The sequence below is a fragment of the Mirounga angustirostris genome, unplaced genomic scaffold (genome assembly GCF_029215605.1).
Source record: "Mirounga angustirostris isolate CCGP_5_RB_7025 unplaced genomic scaffold, mMirAng1.0.hap1 SCAF_4, whole genome shotgun sequence".
NCBI lineage: Eukaryota > Metazoa > Chordata > Mammalia > Carnivora > Phocidae > Mirounga > Mirounga angustirostris.
The window spans coordinates 64322354-64348908 of NW_026991712.1; the positions used below are offsets into that span (position 1 = coordinate 64322354).

Here is a 26555-nt window from a genome sequence, read left to right on the forward strand (position 1 = left end):
TGGTCATCTTCAGTTTCGTTTTTCGGTGTTTTATAGTTTTCAGAGTACAGGTCTTTCCCAATTTGGTTAAGCTTATTCTTAGATATTTTATTATTTTTGGCACAATTGTAAATGGGATTGTTTTAATTTTACTTTCTATTTCATTATTACTGTACAGAAATGCAACATTCTGTATATTGATTTTTTGTATCCTGCAACCTTACTGAACTCATTTATCAGTTGTAGTAGTTTTTTGGTGGAGTCTTTTGGGTTCCCTATGTATAGTATCATGTCATCTACAAATAGTGTAAGTTTTACTTCTTCCTTACCAATTTGGATGCCTTTAATTTCTTTTTCTTGTCTGATTGCTGTGGCAAGGACTGTCAGTACTATGTTGAATAAAAGTGGTGAGAGTTTGTCTTGTTCTTGACCTTAGGGGAAAAGCAGTTTTTCACCACTGAGTATTATGTTAGCTGTGGGGTTTTCATATATGGTCTTTGTTATGTTGAGGTATGTTCCCTCTAAACCTGCTTGGGTTTTAATCATGAATGGATGTTGTACTTTGTCAGATCCTTTCTCTGCATCTGTTGAAAGGATCATATGGTTTTTATCCTTTCTCTTGTTGATATGATGTATCACATTGATTTGTTGATATGATGTATCACATTGATTTGCAAATATTGAGCCATTCTTGCATCCCAGGAATAAATCCCACTTGATCATGGTGAATGATTCTTTAAATGTACTGTTGTTGGATTTTGGTTTGCTAATATTTTGTCTAGGATTTTTGCATCTGTGTTCATCAGTGATGATGGTCTATAGTTTTGTTTTTTGGGTTTTTTTGTAGTGTCTTTTATCTGGTTTTGGTATCAGGGTAATGCTGTCTTCATAGAATGAATTTAGACGCTTTCCTTCCTCTTCTATTTTTTGGGATAGTTTGAAAAGAATAGATATTAACTCACAGATTCTTTAAATGTTTGTTAGAATTTACCTGTGGAACGGTCTGGTCCTGGACTTTTGTTTGTTGGGAGTGTTTTGATTACTGATAAAATTTCATGGCTGGTAATGAGTCTGTCCAAATTTTGTATTTATTCCTGATTCAGGTTGGGAGGGTTATATGTTTCTAGGAATTTATCCCTTTCTTTCAGTTTGTCCAGTTTGTTGGTATATAATTTTTCATATTCTCTTATAATCTTTTATATTTCTGTGATGTTAACTGTTATTTCTCCTCTTTCATTTCTGATTTTGTTAATTTGAGTACTCAATTTATGAGTCTGGCTAAAGGTTTATCAGTTTCGTTAAATTTTTCAAAGAATCAGCTCCCAGTTTCACTGATGTGTTTTTTAGTTTCTATATTAGTTATTTCTGCTTTTATCTTTATTATTTCCTTTTACTGGTTTTGGGTTTTATCTGCTCTTTTTGTAGATCCCTTAGGTGTAGAGTTAGGTTGTTTATTTGAGATTTTTCTTCCCATTTGTGGTAAGCCTCTATTGCTTATAATCATCTCTCTTAGAACAGCTTTTGCTGCATTCCAAAGATTTTGGACCATTGTGTTTTCATTTTCATCTCTCTTCATGTATTTTTTTATTGCCTCTTCTGTTTCTTGGTTGACCCATTCATTGTTTAGTAGTGTGTTATTTAACTTCCATTTATTTGTGTTATTTCCAGATTTTTGTGGTTGATTTCTAGTTTCATAGTGTTGTGGTCATAAAAGATGCATGGTATGACTCCAATCATTTGGAATTTGTTAGACTTGTTTTGTGTCCTAACATGTGATCTATTCTGGAGAATGTTCCATGTGCACTTGAAAAGAATGTGTATTCTGTTTTTTTTGGATGGAACGTTCTGAATATATCCGTTAGATACAACTGGTCCAACATGTCATTCAAAGCAGTCTCCTTGTTGAATTTCTTTTTGGATGATTTATCCATTGATGTAAGTGGGGTGTTAAAGTCCCCCCCCCATTACCATATTACTGTTGATTACTTCCTTTATGTTTGTTATTAGCTGCTTTATATGTATTTGGGTGCTCCCATATTGGGTGTGTAAATATTTAAAATTGTTATATATTCTTGTTGGATTGTTTCCTTTATGATGATATAGTGTCCTGTTTTGTTTCTTGTTACAGTCTTTGTTTTATAGTCTGTTTTGTCTGATACAAATATTGCTACCCTGGCTTTTTTTCACTTTCATTTGCATGATAAATGCTTTTCCATCCCTTCACTTTCAATCTGCATGTGTTTTTAGGTCTGAAATGAGTCTCTTGTAGGCAGCATATACATGGGTCCTGCTTTTTTGTCCAGTGTGTCACCCTGTATCTTTTGATTGGAACATTTAATCCATATGCATTCACAGTAATTATTGATAGGTATGTACTCATTGCAGTTTTGTTACTTGTTTCCTTGTTTTATGGTTGTTTTGTAGTTCTTTGTTCCTTCTCTTGCTCTCTCAGTTTGCAGGCTTTCTTTAGTTGATGTGCTTGGGTTACTCCTTTTTTTGCATATCTGTTACTGGTTTTTGATTTGTGGTTGTGTTGTTTGTATATAACATCTTATGCATATAGCAGTCTACTTTAAGTTTATGGTTGCTTAAGTTTGAACCCATTCTAAAAGCACTAAATTTTTACTCTTCTCCTCCCCTCATATTTTAGGTATATGGTGTCATACTTTACATCCTTTTATTCTGTGAAGCCCTTGACTGCTTTTTGTAGATAAACTTAATTTTACTGCTTTTGTGTTTATACTTTTTTTTTTTTTTTTTTTTACTCCTACTAATGGTCTTTCCTTTCCACTTAGAGTCCCCTTTAACAATTCTTCTAGGGCTGGTTTAGTGGTCATGAATTCCTTTAACTTTTGTTTTTCTGGGACACTGTCTCTTCTATTCTGAATAATAGCCTTGCTGGATAGAGTATTTTTGGCTGCAGTTTTTTTTTTTTCTTTCAGCACTTTGAATATATCATGACGTTCCCTTCTGGCCTGCAAGTTTCTGCTGAAAAATCAGCTAAAAGCCTTATGGGGTTCTCTTTGTATGTAACTGTTTTCTTTTGTCTTGCTGCTTTTAAAATTTTCTCTCTATCACTATTTTTTGCCATTTTAGTTACTATGTATCTTCATATGGACCTCCTTGGGTTGATTTTGTTCAGGATTCTCTGTGCCTCCTGGATCTGGGTTCCTATTTCCTTCCCCAGATTTTCAGCTGTTGTTTCTTCAAATAAATTTTCTGCTCCCTCTCTCTCTCTTTTCCTTCTGAGATCCCTATAATGTGAATGTCATTATTCTTGATAGTGTCAGAGTTCCCTAAGTCTGTTTTCGTTTTTTATTATTATTTCTCTCCTGTTCAGCTTGATTGCTTTCCATTACTTTGTCCTCTAGGTCACCAATCCATTCTTCTGCTGCCTTTAATCTATTGTTTATTCCATTTAGTATATTTTTCATTTCAGTTACTGAGTTCTTCATCTCTCATTGGTACTTTTTGATGATTTCTGTCTTTTTTAAAGGTCTCATTGAGATTCTCCACTCTTTTCTCATGTCCAGTAAGTATCTTTATGACCGTTACTTTAAATTCTCTATCAGGCATATTATTTACCTCCATCAGGCATATTATTTACCTCCATTTCATTTAGTGGCCTTATGAAGAAGAGGTCCTATAGTGCCCTGAAAGCACAGTGTCCCTGCTTACCAGAACCTGGCACTTCTGGGTGTCTCCTGTGTGTGTTGCATGGGCCATGCTGTTGTGGCTGAGCCCTTTCTCTCTTTTAGTCCATTTATCTGTAATGGCTCTCTCTGCCTCTTGTGGGCAGAATTTGTTCCCTGTGTTGCTAGTGGGCCAGTCTTTGGCCACCTTGGGTGTAAATTGCATCAAACTGTGCATTTGCCAGAGATGCAGTGTCACCAGCTGTATGAAAATGGGGAGGTGAGGCACTCGGTGCCAGCAGGGTAAGGGTGGATTTGCTGTAGGGGGAGATCTGGACCTCAGTTCTCCTGTGTTTGCAGGAGAATTCTGGGGCCCGGTGCACTGTTAGCAAGCTAAATAGTGAATGTTGGTGCCATGCTGGTTCCTTCAGGTTTCTGTGGTCCATGTATTTACATTGGGGGGCAGTGGGGTAGGGAAATGGCGCCTTCCAGCTCCATTGTTCCTAGAGAAGACTCCAAAAATCCTGCCCCCTTCCATCACTTGCTCTGAGATTGGTAAACAAATCCCTCTGCCATGTCCCCCAGGTGGTTTTTCAAACTGCTGTTTCTATGCTGTATCCCCAAGGGGCTCTATGTTGTGTTGTCTTTTTAAGGGCAGGGACTCTGCCCTCCCTGCTCTCCCGGGAGCCTGCTAATTTTTTAAAGTTCCACGTGTTAAGGCTCACTGATTTTAAGAATTGGGGAAATTCAGCCCCTCTGGTTTTCAGAGCCAGCTGTTATGGGGATTCATCTTTATGTAGGTTCCCTTGTGTCAGTCTGTCTCTTCCCTTTCCACGACCATAGTGTCCTTCCCTTCCAAGACAGTCCTGTGGTCTCTTTAGTTCCTTACCATGTCTTCACCCATCCTGGCTTTTTTGATGTTACCTCTTCTTTACATTTAGCTGTGGAGAGTCTGTTGTGCTAGTCTTCAGGTCATTTTCTGGGTTTTTTTTTACACCAATGTGGGTGTTATCTAGTATCTGTGGGGTGAGGTAAGCTTTGGGTCCTCCCACTCCCCCATCTTCCCAGAAGTCTTTTATAGCTACTCTTTTTTTTTTTCCTTCATTTTTTAGGTAAACTTTTTATTTTGAGGTAATTGTAGACTCACATGCAGTTGTAAGAAAGAATACAGACATTGTGTGTATTTTTTACCTAGTGTACCCCATGGTAACACCTTGTAAAAATATAGTACAGTATCATAGCCAACTACCAACATTGCTACAGTCCTCCCATCACATTCAGATTCACCCCCTTGTTCATATATTCATTTGTGTGTATGTATTAGCTATACATGATTTTATAGCACACATGGGTTCCTGTATCCACTGTCACAGTCAAGACCCAGAACAGGTCCATCATCACGAGGATCCCTCATTACCATATTCACCCATCCCTAAACTCTGCAACCACTAATCTGTCTCCATTTATAAAATTTGTCATTTAAAAAATGTTACAGAAATGGAATCATACAGTATATAACCTTTGGGGATGGCTTTTTTTTCACTCAGCATAATTCCCTAGAGATTCATCCAAATTGTTGCTTATATCAATAGTTCCTTTTTTTTTGGTAAGTGGCATTCCATGGTGTGGATGTACTACAGTTTGTTTAATCATTTACCTACTGAAAGACATCTGGGTTGTTTAGTTTTTCACTATTATGAACAAAGCTGAATGAATGATCATTCTTGTACAGGTTTTTTGCCAGATCATATATATGGTCATTGCATGGCTAGCTTATAAGGAACTGTAAACTGTTTCCCAGAGTGGTGGTAATCATTTTACATTCCCACTAACAATGCATATGGGATCCAGTTTCTCTGCACATTCACCAACGTTAACTATCTTTTTTCTTTTTTGTAGCAACTCTTAAAAGTTGAGGAATCTCCTTTCTATTGCTAGATTGCTGAGAATTTTTATCATGTTGAGTTTCGTCAGATGCTTTTTCTGCATCATTTGATATGACCATATGATTTTTCTTCTTTAGCTTCTTCATGTGGTGGATTACATTGGTTGATTTTTTTGAATATCTAATTAGACTTAGCTCCTTGGAATAAATCCCAGCTGGTCATGGTGTATAATTTTTTTCCCTAGATTACTGGATTCTATTTTCTAATATATTTGTTGAGGATATTTACTTGTATATTCCTAAGTGGTAGGGATCTGTATTTTCTTTTCCTGGGCTACTCTCTATGTCTGTGCAGTGCAATCCTGTTACTGACTACTCAGCATGAAGTCACATTTGACAGGTTAAGTTTTCAGTCCTGCACAAAACTGCCCTCACTCAGCCACTAGCCCTAAGCTCTAGAGTTTCTAGGACACCTGTACTTCTAACCAACTGGCTACACATTTGAGGTTCCCACTTCCCCCTCAGATTGCTAGAACAGTTTTCAGGACTCAGGAAAGTGCTCTGTTTAGGATTACAGTTGTAAGGAATACAAATCAGGACCATCTAAGAGACCGTAAAGTCCGGGAGAGCTCTAAATGCAAATCTTTCATATCCTCAGGATTTATCACCTCACTGCCACATCAGTGTGTATCACTGGCTTTTTTTCTTCTTTTGATAATAGACATCCTTACAGGTATGACCTGATATCTCGTTGTGGTTTTTATTTGCATTTCCCTAAGGATTAGTGATGTTGAACACCCACCTTTTCCTGTGCCTGTAGGCCATCTGTGTGTCTTTGGAAAAATCACTATTGAGGCCTTTTGCCCATTTATTAATTGGATTGTCTTTTTGCTGTTGAGTTGTATGAGTTCTTTTATATTTTGGATGTTAACCCCTTATTTGAAACATGGTTTGCAAATATTTTCTCCCATTCTATACATTGCCTTTTCCTTCTGTTGATGGCTTCCTTTGCTGTACAGAAGCTTTTTAGTTTGACATAGTCTATTTGTTTATTATTGCTTTTGTTGCCTTCACTTTTGGTGTCAAATCCAAAAAAATCATTGACAAAACCAATATTGAGAGGCCGACCTCCTATGTTTTCTTCTAGGAGTTTGTCAGTTTCAGGTCTTATGTTCATCTTTAATTCATTTTGAAATGATTTTTGTGTGTATGGTGTAAGATAGGAATCCCAGTTTCATTCTTTTGCATGTGAATATCCAGTTTCCCCGCACCATTTATTGAAGAGACCATCCTTTCCCCATTGTATATTCTTGGATAATTTGTGGAGGATTAATTGACCATATATGCATGGGTTTATTTCTGGACTCTCAATTCTGTTTCATTGACCAGTGTGTCTGTTTTTATGTCAGTACCATACTGTTTTTGACTACTGTTGCTTTATAGTTTGAAATCAGGCAGTATGATGACTTCAGCTTCATTCTTTCTCAAGATTGCTCTGGCTGTTTGGGATCTTTTGTGGTTTAGTACAACTTTCAGGATTTTTTTTTTCTTTCTATTTCTGTGAAAAAAATGCCTTTGACATTTTGACCTGGATTGCCTTGTATCTGTGGATCACTTCGGATGGTATGGACATTTTAACAATATTAATTCTTCCAATCCATGAACATGAAATATCTTTTTGTTGATTTGTGTCATTCTCAGTTTCTTTCATTAATGTCTTATAGTGTTCAGTGTACAGATCTTTCACTTCCTTGCTTAAATTTGTTCCTATTTTGTTTACATAGACAATTTCTAATAGTTTGTTGCTGGCATATAGAAACTAATTCTTGTATATTTTGTATCCTGCAACTTTACTGAATTCATTTATTAGTTTTAATAGTTCTTGGCTGGAATCTTTAGGGGGCTTTCTATATATAAAATCATGTCATCTGTAAACAGACATTTTACATCTTTCTTTCCAGTTTGGATGCCTTTTATTTCTTGTCTAATACCTCAGGCTAGGACTTCCAGTCCTTTATTGAATGGAAGTGGTGAGGGTGGACATCCTTTTTCTCTTGATCCTATAGGAAAAGTTTTCAGCTTTTCACTGTTCAGTGTGATGTTAGCTGTGGGCTTGTCAGATATGGTCTTTATTATGTTCATGTGCATTCCTTCTATATCCAATTTTTTGAGAGGTTTTTTTTTTTTCATGAAAGGATGTTGAATTTTATCAGATGCTTTTTCTGCATCTGTTGAGGTGATTATATGCTTTTTATTCTTCATTTTGTTCATGTGGTGTATCATACTGATTTGTGTATGTCAAACTATCCTTGCATTTCAAGGATAAATCCCACATGATATCTTTTCTAGTAGAAGCAATTAGTGCTATAGAGTTCTCTTTTAGCACAGTTTAGCTGTGTCCCATAAAACTTTTTTGTTGAAGGTTTATTATTATTTAGTACCACGTATTTTTAAATTTTACTCAGGACTTCTTTTTGATCCATGAATTGTTCAGAAATATTATTTACTTTCGTTCCCCTTGATTCCTTGGTTTTATTCCATTGTGGGCAGAAAATATACTCTATGATTTTAGTTCTTTTAAATTTGTTGAAGTTTAATTTGTGGTCTATGATATGGACCATGTTGGTGAATATTCATGGGCATTTGATAAGAATGTGCATTCTTTTGTTGAGTAGAGTGTTGTATAAATTTAGATCCTATTGATCGATAGTGTTATTCCGTTCTGTGTCTTTGGTGATATTTTTGTCTAGTTGTTCTATTAATTGTTGTGAGAGGGGTGTTGAAGTCTTCAACCATAATTGGAGGTTTCTGTTTCATGTGTTTTGAAGCTCTTTTATTTGTTGCACACACATAAAGGATTGCTGTTCTTGGTGTGTTGATCCTTTTATCATTACTCTGTAATGTTCTTTGTTTCTGGTCATTTTTTTCTTGTTCTACTTCATCTGACATTAGTGTAGTCATTCCTGTTTTCTTTTTCTTTTTTTAATAGATTTTATTCATTCATTTATTTATTTATTTTAGAGAGAGGGCGTATATGGTGGAGGGAGAGCAGAGGGAGAGAGAATCCTAAGCAGGCTCCAGGTTCAGCTCAGAGCCTGGTGTGGGGCTCATTCCCACAACTCTGAGATTATACCCTGAGCTGAAATCAGTTGTCAGACGCCCAACCGACTGAGCCATCCAGGTGCCCCCCTGCTTTCTTTTGATTAATGTTTACGTGGTCTATCTTTTTTCATTCATTTACTCCCAGCCTACCTTCTCATTATATTTGAAGTTGGTTTCATGTAGATAACATAGAGTTGGTTCATATTTTTAAAAACTGGTCTGCTAATGTCTGTCTTTTAATTGTTATGTTTAGATCTTTTACATTTAATGTAGTATTGGTATGTTAGAGATTAATTCTGCCATTTTTCCTTTGTTTTATTCTATTTTTCTTTCTTGTGTGTCCCTTTTCCTGCCTTTATGTAGGTTCCTTGAACAATTCTTAGAACTCCATTTTGTTTTTTCTATGGAGTTTTGAGTGTATCTCAATATTTGTTTTTTAGTGGTTATATTAGATATTACATTATCCATATGTAACTTGTCAGAGTATACTGATGTCAACATTTTACCAATTTGAGTAACCTGTAGAAAGCTTAGCTGTTCTGTTTAGGTCTCATTTTCTTACCTCTGTATAGTATTATTGTTTTAAATAGTTCCTCTACATATATTAGGAATCACATAAGATAATGTTTTATTTTTACTTCAAATGTCTGATATCATTTAGAAAATTCAAGTGGGGAAAAGATAGTGTTACATTTTCCCATATTTTTATACTTTACATTCTTGGTGTTTCAAATTTTCTTCTTTACTATTTCCTTTCAATTTGAATAACTTCTTTTTAGGTAGGTCTGGTGGTAACCTTTTGTTTTCCTTTTTCTGAGAGGGTCTTAATTTTACCTTCATACCTTCAAAATCTTTTCACTGGATATAGAACTTTGGATGACAGTTCTTTTCTGTCAGCTCTTGGAAATGTGTCATTGCCTCTGAATGTTGGCCTCCATATTTTCTGATGAGAAATCTTCTGTCATTTGAATCTTTGTTTTTCCATAATTAATGTCTTTTTTTTTCTACCTGCTTTCAAAATGTTTTCTTTGTCCTTAATTTTCTGAAGTTTGATTAAGTGTCTTGGCATGTGTTTCTTTGGATTCCTATTCTGTTTGGGTTTTCTCAGCTTCTTGAATCTGTAGGTTCGTGTGTTTTGCCAAACTTGGGTAGTCTTCAGCTGTTATTTCTTCATACACTCTTTTAGCCCTGCATTCACTCTTTCTCCTCTCTTTCTGGGACTTTTGTTATATGAATAATACATCTTTTGTTATTCTTACTAGATCTCTGAAGATCTATTCATTTTTTTTTTTTCCAGTATATTTTTACCTGTAATTCAGGTTGGTTAATTTCTGTTGTTCTGTCTTCAAGTTCACTGATTTCCTTCGTCTATCATATTTACTTAGCTGTTGAATCAATTCAGTGAATTTTTAATTTTGTGTATTGTAATTTTCAGTTTTTAAATTTCCACTTGGTTCTTTTTTATATCATTTCTTTGCTGACTGTACTTTTTTAATTTGTTTCAAATATGTTTATAGTGGCTAGTGAAGAATTTTTATGATGGCTGTTTTAAAATCCTTGTTAGATAACTTTAATGTCTGTGTTGCAGTTGGCATCTGTTGATTCTCTTTGCTAATTGAAGTTGAGATTTTTGTGGTACTTGGTATTTTGGGTGATTTTCAGTTGTATCTTGGATATTTTGAGTGTTACGTTGTGAGATTCTGGATGCTATTTAATATTTATTTTGCAAATAGTCACTCTGTTTAGGTATAGTATGCATGTCCAGGTGGAGTTGGATGTTCAGCTCCTTCCTGGGACTAATGATACCAGGGTGGGTGGAAGCAAATGACCTACTTGAACTGCCTAGTTGCTGCTGAGCTGGCGGTTGGCCCTGCCAGCACTATTCCTGCAGATATAGAGTATTGCCCAGTAGTACCACCTTGCACCACTTTATTCTTCCTCTTTGCTGCCTTGTGGGGTTGGACGTTTAACTGCCCATTTAGCCCCACTGACATTACTGTTGTGGGGAAAGCTTAGGGTCACTTGTTCTGCCCCACTGCCACCAGGTGGGAGCAAGTCCGGCTACCTCCTTCAGCCCCATTGACACTGCAGATGAAATTTTTCCTTTAGGCTTTGGTAACAGTTGGGCAGATAATATTTTAAAAGTTTTCTGTTCTACTGGCTGCTCTTTTACCTGTCTTTGGCTAGTGGGAGATGGATTTTCTTGAGGCTTTTTTGAGGTGGGGTGGGGTCTATGTCTGTTGGTAGTTAAAGGTTGGAGGCTTCTTCAGCATGCTATCCAGGATATATAGGAGGCAGAAAGAAAACCCGGGGAATTCACCACTGTGTTATTCCTCAAGTCTCTAGGTCCTTCTTTACCTTTGTCTTCTCTACCAGTCTTCCTTTGTTGTATTACATGTTCTAGGATTTCCTGGTTATGAGAGGTTGGACTTGTGAGGAATGGGGCTTACTACATCCTGGCCAAAACAAATGATGTCTTTTTTCTTTTTAAATTGTGGTGAAATACACATACCATAAAATTTATCGTCTTAACCATTTTTTAAGTGTGCAGCTCAGTAATGTTAAGTACATTCACATTTTTGAGTAAATCTCCAGAGTTCTTTTCATCTTGTAGAACTAAAACTCATTACCCACTAAACAATTATCTCTTCTCCCCTCCCCACAAACCCTGGCAACCCGTCATTCTACTTGTTGTCTCTATGAATTTGATTACTCCAAGTAATTCATATAAGTGGAATCATACAGTATTTGTCTTTTTGTGAGTGGTTTATTTCACTTAGCGTAATGTCTTCAAGGTTCATCTGTGTTGTAGCATGTGTCAGAATTTCCTTCCTTTATAAGGCCGAATGTATACATACATTGTATTTGTATACCATATTTTGTTTATTTATTCATCTGTCAAGGAAACTTAGGTTGCTTCCACCTTTGGCTATTATGAATAATGCTGCTATAAGAACATGGATATACAAATATCTCTTCATGACCCTTGCTTTTCATTTTTTGGGGTGTATGTGGAATTACTGGATCATATCATATTTTAATTTTTTCAGGGATTACCATACTGTTGTTAGTAGCAGCTGCACCATTTTACATTCCCACAAATAGTGCACAGGTATTTCAGTGTCTCCATATCCTCACCAACACTTGTTACTTTGGTTTTTTTGACAGTAAGGCATTCTAACAATGAAAAAGTGGTATCTCATTGTGGTTTTGATTTATATTTCCCTAATTATTAGTGATGTTGAGCATCTTTTCATATGGTTGTTGGCCATTTGTCTACCTTCTTTAGAGAAATGTGTATCCAGGTTCTTTGCTCATTTTTGAATCAGGTGGTTTGTCTTTGTTGGGTAGTAGGAGTTTTTGTTTTTTGTTTTTTGTTTTTTAATATCATTCTGAGTATTAACCCCTTATGAGATAAATGATTTGCAAACATTTTCTCTCATTCCTTAGTTTGACTTTTCACTCTTGATTGCATCCTTTTATACATAGTTTTTAATTTTGATGTAGTCTAATTTTACTTTTGTTTCCTGTGCTTTCAGTGTCCCATCCAAGAAATCACTGCCAAATCCAGTGTCACGAAGCTTTTCCTCTATATTTTCTTGTAAGGGTTTTAAAGTTTCAGCTCTTATTTTTAGGTCTTTGATCCATTTTGAGTTAATTTTTGTATATGGTGTAAGGTAAGGGTCCAAAGATAAAACTCTTAATATTAAAAGAAGTTGCTAGTAAACACACAAAATTCTAAAGAAATTTGAGTTGTTTGGTTATTAGAATTCTCTTTTTTTACTTTGGTGACCTCCTAAGGCTTTCTGCAGTATTACGTATTTTATTTAAGCTACTCTTTTATAGAAGGTACATTACTGTGTAGGTTGTCTATGGTGGTTATGAGTATTGTATAAAAAGCAAAAAGAACTAGTAGTCCTAGAATAAGAGAGAAGAATCCGCATTCTCGTTTTGTTTACTTCATACTGTTCATTCAGATGCCATGATATCGTGGACAAAAGCCCTGACAGTCAGTTTTTTTAATTCTATTCTGATTCTACCATTTATTAGATTTGAGACAAGAAAGTAATCAAGTCTTTTTGGGTCTCCTTTCTCATCTGTAATGCCTACTTAGTAGGGCTATTACAGGATTAAATGAGACAGTATATATAGTCAGTGTTTTTATTCCCTACGTTGTGGTTGGCAAGGTGATGTATATATAGACAATTTATGTACAAAACCATAAGTATCTACATAATATTAAGGCAGTTGCTTAAATCATTCGGTTTTTCAAAGTAAAGTGGCAGTTAATGCAGGTATCTTGGTAAAGGAAAATCTTTTGAACTGAACACTTATAATTCATACACCTTCCATAATATATATCATACTTTAATAAATTTACATTAAAAATAATGTGTGTAGGGACAACGTTATACATTACAAGGTTAACAAGAATTTTCTGTATGGTGGGATTGTGGTTGGTATTTTTTTTTTTTTCTCCTGTATACATTTCTGTAGTTTCCAGATTTTCTAAAGTGATCATGGGTTACTTTTATAATTATTTTTTTAAAAAAAACTTAAAAGGTAATTTAATACTGAAATATTTATAAATGGTATACCTCAATTTTGCTTTAATTGAATTCACTGAGGAAGGGGAGCATGAAGTAGTTGGGGGTGTTTAGGTGAAAAGGTGGATAATAGAACATGGGATTCATTATATTATTTGTTTTTTACTTTTGAATGTGTCTGGAATTTCCATTATAAAAAGTTTTTAAAAGCTGTTAAAAGAGGGCGCCTGGGTGGCTCAGTTGGTTAAGCGACTGCCTTCGGCTCAGGTCATGATCCTGGAGTCCCGGGATCGAGTCCCGCATCGGGCTCCCTGCTCGGCAGGGAGTCTGCTTCTCCCTCTGACCCTCCCCCCTCTCATGTGCTTGCTCTCTCTCATTCTCTCTCTCAAATAAATAAATAAAATCTTTAAAAAAAAAAAGCTGTTAAAAGAGTGTACTGTGAAATGTGAAACTTAATAAGGACTTAAGTATAAGATGACTTTTTTCTGAGGAGGATAACTTTTGGAGAAGAAAAATGTGTCTTCTGATACTGGAGCATGCATAGTATTTCATAATTATGGGAGGTTTTTTTGTTTGTTTTCTGGGCTTAAGGCTCCTCCATTTTAGCTGAGTCACTTTAGCTGGGCTTTATTCACTTATAGAATATACATGAAATGTCATTTGCTCTGGGTGTATCCAATCATGGATACCTTTTTTTGTCTTAATAGAACTTTATTGAAATATATTTAATATATCCTATAATTCCCCTATTTCTAATGTACAACTTAGTGTTTTTGTTGTTGTTTTTAGTGAATTTAATGAGCTGTGCAACCATCATCGTAGATCAATTTTAGAACTTTTCCATCACTTTTGTAAAATCCCTCATGTCTGTTATTTGTTAATCCCTATACCTACCCTTGGCACCCACTTACCTACTTTCTGTCTCTGTAGATTTGCCCCTTGAGGACATTTCATGTAAATTGAATCATGTATAGAATCTTTTGTGTACAACTTTTTTCTTAGCATAATTTTTTTTAGTTTTATCCTTGTCCTAGCGGGTATCAGTATTTAGTCCCTTTTTATTGTTGAATAGCATTCCATTGTATTGAGTTGATGTGTTATGCATTCACCCATTGGTGGACACTTAGACTGTTACCAGTTTTTGGCAGTTATGAATAAAGCTGCTTTCAACATTTACATGCAAGTCTTTGGATATATACTTTTATTTCTTTTTGTTAGGTACCTAAGATTGCAATTGCTGGATTATATAGCAAACTTATGTTTAACTTTTTAAGAAATTGCCAGTGTTTTCCAAAGTGGCTACAGCATTTTTCTTCCCTCTAGCAGTACATGAGGGTTTCCATTTCTCCCTATCCTCCCCAACATTTGTTTATTGTATATCTTTAGAATGTAGAATAGCCATTCTAGGGCTGTGAAATAGTATCTCGTGGATTTGATTTGCATTTCCTTAGACTAATGATGTTGAGCATCCTTTCATGTACCTGTTAGCCATTCATATATCTTACTTATATGATGTATAATGTCTGTTCAAATCTTTTGGCCCATTTTTTAAATTGATTGTCTTCTCATTTAGAGAGATTTATATATCTTTACCAACTGAACAACACCCCATACACAATCATCTCTTCTCTCTCTTGCTCTTTGTCATACCTTTCTTTTTCAGTACTTTGTACCTCTCTAAATTCTTTCTTCTGAAGGTTTAGTTCAAATACCACCTTCTTTTTGAGGGCTTTCCTGCTTAGCTATTACTTACACTTCTGACTTCCCTGGCCTCTTACACGAATTATTATTTGTTCCTTGAAATTTTGTACTTAATTATTTTAAAAAGTAGAAAGATCTTGGCATTGGTGGACTTAAAATTTGCACTTTGGAATATTGAGTTTCTGATGTGAATCTAGTAATTTATAATTTTTCTGAGGCATGAATTTGAATCAGTTGTATATTACTTTTTAAGGCTGGTCTGAGGAAGTGAGTCACTTAGCCAGTAATTGAGATTAGCCACTGCCTAGGAACATGGCAGCTTTGGTTTCTACTTATAAGGCAAATTATTTGCCATAAACTTATTTATAAATTTTAGGATTTTTTTTAAGGTCTGCAGACTATCCTTTATCAATTTCAGTGGCCTGAAAAATTATCTTGAATTTTTAAATTGTTTTCATGTATAACTTATATCCTCTACTAGATTTTATGATCATTCACTTAATTCATTCAACAATCATTTACTGAGTGTCCAATATGTTAATAACATTGTTCCTGTCACTAACTGTGTGACCCCGGTGTGTCACTTAGGTATCTCTGTTTTCTCTTGTATACATCAGGAAAACAATAACATTTATCTCAAAGTTGCTGGAGGATCTGCTAAGATACTTTGAAAGCACCTGCAGTAGTATCCAGCACTTGGTAGCTGCTCAGTAGACATTAGGTGTTATTATGTGCACCTTGTGATAAGAACCAAAGATGCATTGGTGTGTAAGACTGACAGGGTCCCTTTTTTTGCATTGTTTATAATCTGATGGGAAATGGAGACACAGAACAAGTAATTAGATAAGGAGAAATAAAATGTCTATATTTCTCCCCCTCACCACGGGGAATGATGGTTAATTGAGGGGATGGAGATGGGGGAATTTTGGATCAAAACTGTAAGGGAAAGACTGAGTCAATGAAATGATTCCTCTAGTACAGAGTTGTATTAGAAGCCTAACAATATTCATATGTATAACTTACTTGTTTTATCATGCTTTTGAAAATTGTGCTTCAAGAAGTGTCGTATCAAAAAAAAAAGTGTGGGGGCGCCTGGGTGGCTCAGATGGTTAAGCGTCTGCCTTCGGCTCAGGTCATGATCTCAGGGTCCTGGGATCGAGTCCCGCATCGGGCTTCCTGCTCCTTGGGAGCCTGCTTCTCCCTCTGCCTCTCTCTCTCTGTCTCTCATGAATAAATAAATTAAAAAATCTTTAAAAAAAAAAAAAAAGTGTGGTATTGTTATGCAAGTCTTTTCACAGTTAAGATATGCAAAAAGTAACATTTTCAAAGTCTAGTATGTATTTTGGAAGGGCAGAATCAAGCATTTGACTTTCTACCTTAGTATTGCAATTTTGTTAAGTGTCAGGACAAACCAAGAGGTGGACTTGATGGTGGTGCTTCTGGAGATTAAAATTGTGAATGTATGTGTTTAATAAATTTTGCCATACAGTTATGAGAAATGCAGATTTAGTGTTTTCATATGTGTTTGTGATGGGTCAAACCTTGACTTATATATCATTCTTCAAAGTTTATGTAGATTAGTCGTACTTCAAGGTCTGTATGCTGGACTATAAGAAAATTTGGTATTTAACTCAAAACACTCAGTTATTTAATTCTTTTTTTTTTTTTTTTTTTTTTTAAAGATTTTATTTATTTGAGAGAGAGAGAATGAGAGAGAACACATGAGAGGGGGGAGGGTCAGAAGGAGAAGCAGACTCCTCGCTGAGCAGGGAGCCCGATGTGGGACTCGATCCCGGGACTCCAGGATCATGACCTGAGCCGAAGGCAGTCGCTTAACCAACTGAGCCACCCAGGCGCCCCAGTTATTTAATTCTTATTCCTTGTACTTTTTAATGTAAATATGTGTAAAATTTTGCTGGTCTATACTAAGATACTTTTGAGATTTTTGGAAAATAATTTTATTTGTATCTAACTACTGGTAGAACCTTCTGATAAAATCATAAATGTATGATTACATGAGATGTTTGTTATTATGACTACAACTAGCATAACTTAATTATAGACTAGATACATTATTGAAAAATTTTGTATAGTGTAAATATTTAGAGGTTAAGTCATTTCCCCTTCATTTTCATTTTAAGATTAGAGCTGCTTTTATGAGGAAAAATAGTCCCTAAGATCTAAAAATCTCAGTAAAAATAATGCAAGAAATTGTTAAAATAATATTTTTGAGGAACATTAAAATTGGGAATTAATATTTGTAGATTTAAAAGCAGATATCAGCCTTTAATATTAAGCCAAACATTAAAATATTTACCAAAATCTTCATTGTCTTGTTTGCTTTTTTAATTTAGTTTCTCGAAATAGTTAAAATATACACATAGTGTGAAGTTTAGAAAGTACAAAGAGAAAGGTAAAAGATGAAAAATGTTTTCTCCTCTTATCTAGTCACTTAATTTTTTTCCCTTTAGGCAAACACTATTACAATTTCCAGCAGATTCTTTCAGCGAGGGTTCATGCATTTATATATAGCATAGGTGTTGCTTTAAAAATTTCCCCTATTGTCTATTTTAAGTGGAGCCTTTGTACCGCTCTCTATCCCGAATTTAAATACTTTTACTATCCCAAACTTTTAGCTATTTGTTCTAAAAGGCTCTTATATTTGGAAAGAATTGTACATTTATGAAATGCTTTCATAAAATTGGGTGGTTGGTTACTCAGTATTTATATTGTTTGTACTTTTTTTTAAAGATTTTATTTATTTGTTTGAGAGAGAGCAAGAGAGAGCGAGCAAGAGCACAAGCAGGGGGAACGACAGAGGGAGAGGGAGAAGCAGGCTGCCTGCTGCGTGAGGAGCTCAACATGGGGCTCGATCCCAGGATCTTGAGGTCGTGACCTGAGTTGAAGGCATACGCTTAACCAACTGAGCCAGCCAGGCAGCCCTGTTGTTTGTACTTTTTCATATTTAAAACTTTGCTCAAAAAAAAAGAAAAAAAAAAAAGATTAAATCTAGCTAAGACAAAGCACTTTCATACCTCTTTGATAAACCTCACATTCTTATGGGATAGACACCTAGATATTATCATCCCTGTTTTAAAAAATCTGCAAAATGAGGTTTAAAAAGTTTTTACAGTGACAGACCCGGGGTTTGACTCTTGTCTTTTTGGGCCTTCAGCCCATTTCTTTCTACTGTATTCCACTTCTTTGACCAAGCCCTGACTTACAGTGCAGTATTCTTTCCATGACCCCCATAGCTGCTGCTTCTGCACATCTTATATTGAGCAGAATTTATGAAATGTCTGATTGTTTATTTACCACTAGGGGTGTTAACACTTGGAACAATAACTCTGGTGTTTTTGATTTTCACTGTAGTCACTGCAAGTTGTTGACAGTGAACAGCCATTGCATTCTTTTCTATCTAAATATTAAGTTCCATTAAAGGATCATTTTCATAATTCATGATTTCTTTGAATGCTTATTTCCACTTACTGAGTTTTCTTACATTTGGTTTACCTATATTTAATACTTTAGTGTAAATAGGCAGGCACTTGATCTGAATTCTATTGAGATTTTCATTTTGTATTTTTTTAAAGGATATTTGTTTATTTATTTTTAAAGATTTTACTTATTTATTTGACAGAGATATAGAGAGCACAAGTAAGCAGAGTGGCAGGCAGAGGGAGAGGGAGAAGCAGGCTCTCTCCTGAGCAGGGAGACCAACGTAGGGCTCGATCCCAGGTCCCTGAGATCATGACCCTAGCCGAAGGCAGATGCTTAACCGACTGAGCTGCCCAGGCGCCCCTTCATTTTGTATTTTTAAAGTTTTTTATACATAAAGTCTGGAATGGAAAAGAAAATTATTGACTTGGAATATTTATCACTCAAGTCACATTTCTAGTTTTGGTTTTCAAAACAGAATTCCTTCTATTTCTGAATTAATAAGCAGCACAGTGGTTTTCTTTGTTAGAAAACTGTGATAACACTGTAAAATTAATATTCTTTTTCATTAATGAGTTGTTGGAACTCAGCCATTTGATTTGGGCTTGTTATCAAAACCACATTTAAGTCATTCTGTACCCCTTTTGTCATCTTGTGTTAAGTTACTTCAGGCTTTTTAATCTGTAAAGTGGGCATGCTGGTAATACTGTGTGCTATTCTAAGAATAAGATGTATGTAAAACTGCTCTGTAAATTGTAAAATACACAAATATGAGATTTTTTTTATTAGACTTGTTCCTATTCATGCGATTTTGGTGAGCTAATTACAGTTTTCATCACCTTAGAAAATATTTCTCAAGGTTCTCAGTATTTCTTATGAATTTTTAATCCTAGTTTTAAGTTACTTATTATGGAAAAAATGTTTAAATGCATTAGAGAACTTAAATTACACATTATCTTTGGCCAGAGATCAAATGGCCTAAATTTGGCCTAAATTTTAAAAGTTTTACAATTACACAGTGCCTTTCTGTTACAAGTAATTAAAAAATTGAAAGATGTAAAGTTAAATTTGGAAATTCAAAGTTTGAGTTATTTGTAAGCTCTCTCTTAGGTGGTTTTTGTTGTTTTATGGTGGAAACTTCACTTTTCACCTTTATTCTGAAAGTTCCACTGATATTCAGGCCTCTACTATGCAGTTATGCAAGTCAGGTCTCTGCTTGCTGACAGCCTCTATGAGATTGTTTCATTGGTTTTCTTTCCAGATGTTCATGGAGTTCACATGTATTCATCCCTATTGTCATAGCTTTAATTCAAGCCATTGCCTCCTCTTTAGGTTACTGTAGCGTTCTATTTAACTTCTGTATTTTTATTTAATCCTTAGCTATATGAAATGTGATTCTAAAGTCATACAATTGGCTTTGAAAAAGTAAACCTAGTAGAATATATACATCCAAAGGAATGTTACTTTTCAAAGTAATCCCTACATTTGTGCTTTTTAATAAATGTTTTTGTTTAAAGTTGCTTTCATGTATATATATATAGTCATAATTGATCCTATATCATCTTTATAGTTTGGGTTACAGGCTTCTGGAGACTAATGAGAGTTATTTATGTTCTCTTTTTCTAGAATAAGCTTAAACACACACAATTTGAAATGGTTCAGAGAAGCAGTAAAATTAACTTTTGTTTCGTGGTCATATACCATTCTTCATACTTGGCTCCATGCCAACTGTGATTAATTGGTTGTTAGAATCTGATTCCCTTTCTAGAGATTTTTCCTTCTGTGAAGTTATTCGTTTGAAAGAAACAGGCAGGAAAGAACTGCAAACAGTGAATTCCACAAATATTTCTGAATACTGGCACTATTATGATAATTGATGCATATCCTCCCACACACTGCTTTGAAGGAGACAGCAGTTTGGATGTATAAGTTCTAATGTGTTTATTAAAAACTATTCATTTCACTTATAAGGTCTTTCTTTAGATTACCAGTTTAGTTTGCATTGACTAAATACTGTTCTACAAACTATACTTAAGACAAAATGATGTCATGAGAGGTAGAGATAAATCATTCATAGTGTATAGTTAATAGAATTTGTTGAATTGTACTGGTATTATTTTGAAGTTTATATTTGTATTTTCAATGGGTAAAAAAAAAAGCTGCTAAGGAAGTTGGTAGTAAGCATAATATTATGAGAGGGAATATTTAATATACTTAGGAAATCAGGCATATAACTTGTATATAATCAGTTATTTTTCAGTAGATCATTCTTTCCTGTTCATTAAATAAGTCCTATGCCTTAACCAATTGTGCTCACTTGGTTCCAGTTATTTAATGTACCTGGGAGGAATAAAACTTGTATTTCTTTCAAAATACTTCACATCTATATATATATATATATATTTTTAAGATTTTATTTATTTGACAGAGACAGCAAGAGTAGGAACACAAGCAGGGGGAGTGGGAGAGGGAGAAGCAGGCCTCCCGCCGAGCAGGGAGCCCGACGTGGGACTCGATCCTGGGACCCCAAGATCATGACCTGAGCCGAAGGCAGACGCTTAACGACTGAGCCACCCAGGCACCCCACATTTATATTTTTTATGCTAATTCCCAATGACCTATTTCCTCCAGTTTTAATCTTTCTATATATAATGCAGTGGTTGTGTTTCTGTGGTTTTCAAAAATTTTTATAAAACTAGTTCTGAAGGAATAGGGAGAGTTGATGGCTAGAAAGTAATTCCTAAAAGAATTTCAGTAATAAATTTTTTTAAAGGGCTAGGACTATAGTTTAAAAACCTAAATATCACTAAACAAATTCATCATCTAATTTTTATCTTATTTCAGCTCAAAAGTGATGACTTTTCTTGTGACATCCAATATTGTCTATTTGCACTACTGTTTCCAAAGCAGTTTAAAAAAATATTTTGCTGTTTGTTTTCATCCTTGTCGTGATTCTCACTTTAACAAAGTATTTTACAGTTAAGTGCTATGTGGTTTTTAGTTTGAATATTTCTTTTTTTTTTAATTCTTATGTTAATCCTCATACATTACATCATTAGTTTTAGATGAAGTGTTCCATGATTCGTTGTTTGTGCACAACACCCAGTGCTCCATGCAGAATGTGCCCTCCTCAATACCCACCACCAGGCTAACCCATCCTCCTACCCCCCTCCCCTCTAGAACCCTCAGTTTGTTTTTCAGAGTCTATCGTCTCTCATGGTTCGTCTACCCCTCCGATTTCCCCCGCTTCATTCTTCCCCTCCCTCTAGTTTGAATATTTCTTAATTTGATGCTTTAATATTTTTTTTCTTCTGGGTGTGTTTTCTTTAATAATTGAGAATTAGTTTACTTCTTGATTCTATGGTTGAAGGCCAACATGAGGCAAATTATTTCTAAGCCCTAATTTATTAAAATAGACAGTTGCCTCAAAAACTGTATTACTGGACATTCGTTATAAGAAAACTGAAAAGGAATTCCATTTTAGTATGCACTCAAGCACTAGACCTAGAATTCTTACAAGTATAATAAACAGTTGGGGGAAACCAAAGCCATGGTGAATGAAACTCAAATGTCTTCCACTCGTTTCTTTTAACTACTTTATAGCAATAATTCTTAAACTTATTTGCATATCAGAATCCCCTTGAAGCCATGTAAAAACACCCACTGTAGTACTCTACACTCGGAGTACTGATTTGGTACTTACTGATTCAGTATGTCTGTGTGGGTCCTGGTGTTGGTGATGCTGCTGGTCCTGAGACCATACTTAGAGAAGCACTGCTTTATAATGTTTATCCTAATAATTGTAGAATGAATTTTTCCATTCAGTTGCATCAGTTAATAGAAGGTTGCCTAGAGCACACTGTGTCCTGTGTAATACACTAAGAGGAGAGATGGATCACTACTTACCAGCTGTCTGACCTTAAAGTTATTATTTAACTAATCTGATCCATAAAATGAGGAGTTGTCCTTTGAGGATAAAATTAGGTAATGTGTAGAAAAATGTTTTAAACTCTACATTGCTGTTCAAATATAAACTAATATTGCATATTTTAAAATTTCAGCTTGTTTTAAAATACTGTGGCTAGAGGGTATTGTGCTAAGTGAAATAAGTCAATCAGAGAAAGACAATTATATGATCTCACTGATATGTAGAATTTAAGAAACAAAACAGAGGATCATAGGGGAAGAAAGGAAAAAATGAAACAAGATGAAACCAGAGACGGAGACAAAATGTAAGAGACTCTTAATCACAGGAAACAAACTGAGGATTGCTGGAGGAGAGATGGGTGGAGGGATGGGGTAACTGGGTGATGGACACTGGGGAGGGTATACCGGGTGTTATATAAGACTGATGAATCACAGACCTGTACCCTGAACAACAAACAAAAAATACTGTGGCTTATCGTATTGTTACATTAAGTATTTTGAGAAACACTTATTTTCTACCTCCACCTATTGCCCCTTGTCCTTTTAATCTTGATTACTTTTTAGTGACGATGTCTTTCAGTTTAAGTAGTCTCAAATGGCTTGGAAAGGTAACATTAAAATGAATACACAGTCTTGTGGGACTCTAAAAATATAAGCATTTTGTGGGACCAGAAAGATAACCATGCAAGCTATGTTGTTGATAGTAGTCAGTGGGAAAAATTGTAATTATTCTGTGACCTTTAAAGATTTTATCAAAACATTTTAAAACTTTTTTACTGTGGGTTATAAATGTATAGGGAGAGGAAAAAGTAAAACTCATATTTAGTACAAGGTAATTTAAAACATTAGAAATATTGAGGGGCGCCTGGGTGGCTCAGTCGTTAAGCGTCTGCCTTCAGCTCAGGTCATGATCCCAGGGTCCTGGGATCGAGCCCCGCATCGGGCTCCCCGCTCGGCGGGAAGCCTGCTTCTCCCTCTCCCACTCCCCCTGCTTGTGTTCCCTCTCTCGCTGTGTCTCTCTGTCAAATAAATAAAAAAAATAAAATCTTAAAAAAAAAAAAATATTGAGTTAAATTGTTTTATTTCTTTGTAAATAAAACTTATCTAGATCAGTTTGAACAGTACTTTGTATAACTTACAGTATGGAGATAGAAAAAAATATAGTACTATCTGAATTAGAGAAACATTACATTCAGTATAGCTTGTGTTGGGTATTTTTTTTAGACTATTTAAATATGGACATTTAGGAGTGCCTGGGTAGCTCAGTCGGTTGAGTGTCCAACTCTTGATTTCAGCTCAGGTCATGATCTCGGGGTCGTGGGATTGAGCGCACATCAGACAGTACTCAGTCTGCTTGAGATTCTCTCCCTCTACCCCCCCCCCCAAAATAAGTAAATAAATAAATAGGTAGATAAATATGGATAGTTAAAAATAATGGAATCATAGAATAAAATGGTTCATAAGAGTCTGGTAAGATCCTTTGAACCCTAATGTTTTAGAGCAAAGGTCAGCAAACCTTTTCTATAAAGGGCTTTTCAGGCCAAGGAAAAAAATCAAGGATATTATATAAGTACTTACATACCAAGAGAAAACCAATTTACACAGATTTTTTTTATTGATGGATTCAAAATAATCATAATTGAGTATAAATTTTGTAATCCTGGTCTAAGAATTCTCTTAGATGGAGTAACATTTCTTCCCTGGGTTTGAAGGTTAGTGTACCCTATCATCAAATAGATTGCAGATATTCAGCTGTAAAAACTATTCTTAGGGCGCCTGGGTGGCTCAGTTGGTTAAGCGACTGCCTTCGGTTCAGGTCATGATCCCAGGGTCCTGGGATCGAGTCCCACATCGGGCTCCCGGCTCAGTGGGGAGCCTGCTTCTCCCTCTGACCCTCTCCTCTCTCATGCTGTTTCTCGCTCGCTCGCTCGCTCTCTAATAAATAAATAAATAAAATCTTAAAAAAAAAAACTATTCTTAAACTCAGAAAAACAGTGGTAGGTGGCTTTGGCATGTGAGCAATAGTTGTTGACTGATGTTGTAGAATATAAGAGACTTTTGCAGTCATCTAGTAGTGAAGTGAGGGTTGTTTCCCAAGGTCACATGGTTATTTAGTAATAGGTGGTGTCAAATCATAGTGGTCTTTAAAATGTACTACTTCTGATGTTCTTAACCAGAATACCCTGTTTCCTACTGATTTTATACATGGAAATTCACCTTTTACAAAAACTGCCACCTTATGCCTTCCCCTGAATTTTAGCAGTACCTCAGCTTCTTCAATAATAATGATATTTTAAAACGAAAAATAGGGTTTTAAAAATTTTAATGAAGATTTGGGGGCAGTTAATATATTTTCCCTTCATCTGTACTGTATTTTTTAAGGTGGTTTAAATTATTTTTAATTACATGTATTGGTGAACTGTACAGTTTTCAGTATCAGACGTTGTGAACTTTTATTAAGTAGTATTTTAAGTACATACAGATACTATTTTCATATTGTCCCCCTTCCACTTCTACCAGTGGTTAAATGTAAAGAGCTTTAGCCCACATAGGACTAGACTGAAACACCAAACATCAAATGCTTGGCACAAAGTTGGTAATGAATAAATTGTGTGTGTATGACAAAGTGATTTGACAAAACCACTTTATAAAGGGCTTAATATAGTCTCTGGATGACTTGATAATTATTAAATTATTATTTGATAATAAGAAACCAGGATCTGGAATTAGATTATTTAGTTGTGAAACCTGATTAGCCATATACCCAAGCCATGCAGCCCTTGAGCAAATTATTTAACCTCTTTGTGCCTCACTTTCCTAATCTTTAAAATGAAGATGCTAGTACAAACTTCTGTGGGTTACTGTGAGGCTTAATTATGTTAGTACATGTAAAATGTAATAGTGCTTGGCGCATAGTTCATTCTCAACAACTATTGGTTACAATAATAGTAATTATAAATGTTACGTTTGTTTTTCTTTCCACATTTCTAACAGGTTTAATCAGTTAACCAGACACCCCCTCCTCCCCCAGCCTATCAATTAAATTTAAGGGTCTTTTATTACAGGTAGGATTTACCCATTTACCTCATTTCATAAGTTAGAAAAAGGGAAAATTTCCCATTGAACTGGGCATGTGTATTTTACAGTGCTTTATGTAGTCATATGTAGAAAAATTCGTTAAATATCAACACATGTACATGGCCAAAAGGTTATGGTCCTGGTCTGATAATCTTGAGATAATCACAAGAGTAATGTGTTGAGTTTTTTTACCCCTCACTGAACATGTGCCATGTGCCCTATATTTTATAACATATAATATTCCATTCTTAATATTAATGCTTCTGGTTAGTGTAGTTACTTGACCCAAAAAAATCTACTTTGAGAAAAGAAATTTTTTTTTTTAAGATTTTATTTATTTATTTGACAGAGACATAGCAAGAGAGGGAACACAAGCAGGGGGAGTGGGAGAGGGAGAAGCAGGCTTCCCGCCAAGCAGTAAGCCCGACGTGGGGCTGAGCCAAAGGCAGGCGCTTAATGACTGAGCTACCCAGGTGCCCCGAGAAAAGAAATTTTTCTTTGGAAATTAGTAACGCGCAGTTGTACTTATCCTTATGGTTATTAATATATTCTTTGTATAGTTTCATTAAACTATATTGTGTAAATTAATACATTTAGCAGCAAGAGAATTTTAGTACTGAATTTTCTTTTGAATTTGCATTCTTCCCAACTTCTTGTAGAAGTTACGAATTAGTTTACAAAGCCTATAATCAAATTACTTAATGATCTTTCTGTTGTCATGTTTTCTAACATATGCCTCTTTTCCCCCCCAGAGGAAATAAAAGCGGAAACTGAAAAACAGAGGTTTGTGGGGTTTCTTTTCTTTAGTAAAAATAATTTGCAAACATATCAGTCTTGGCTCAAATAGTAATACATTCATCTATATGTCACAAATTTTCTGTATGTGATCTTTATAATAAAATAAAAAATGGCTTTTAAGCAATAGAAGCAAAAAGATCTCGTAAATAAGTATATAAGGGAATTCCTGAAATACCATATGATATGCTTTAAAGTCTTTGCTTAAAAACTTTGATTCATATTTAGAAAGATAACTATTTAATTATTTTGTAATTTAGATTACTTTTTAAGTAATTAAATAACTACTGTATTTGATTTTCTTGCATTTAGTTAAGCTCTGGCCACTAGCTTTTGACCTGTTGCAAATCATAATTTCTCTGGGGTTTGGGTTCCCTCATGAAATAAGGGAATATGAAAGTTGATTTAGCAAAATTCCCTTTAGAACTGAAATTTTGTGTTTTTATGTTTATCATCAGTACGAAAAATGTG

The 26555-nt window shown here is 35.1% G+C and overlaps 1 protein-coding gene across 3 annotated transcripts in view; it reads left to right on the plus strand.

The window, feature by feature from the left end:
- Window positions 1–26555, plus strand: part of ARFGEF1 (ADP ribosylation factor guanine nucleotide exchange factor 1) — a 146715-nt gene that overhangs the window by 24182 nt on the left and 95978 nt on the right. For all 3 annotated transcript variants that reach the window (XM_064588245.1, XM_064588246.1, XM_045896442.3), the window contains exon 2: window positions 26042–26072. In XM_064588245.1, the coding sequence (XP_064444315.1) occupies window positions 26042–26072 (31 nt within the window). The remainder of the gene's footprint in view (window positions 1–26041; window positions 26073–26555) is intronic.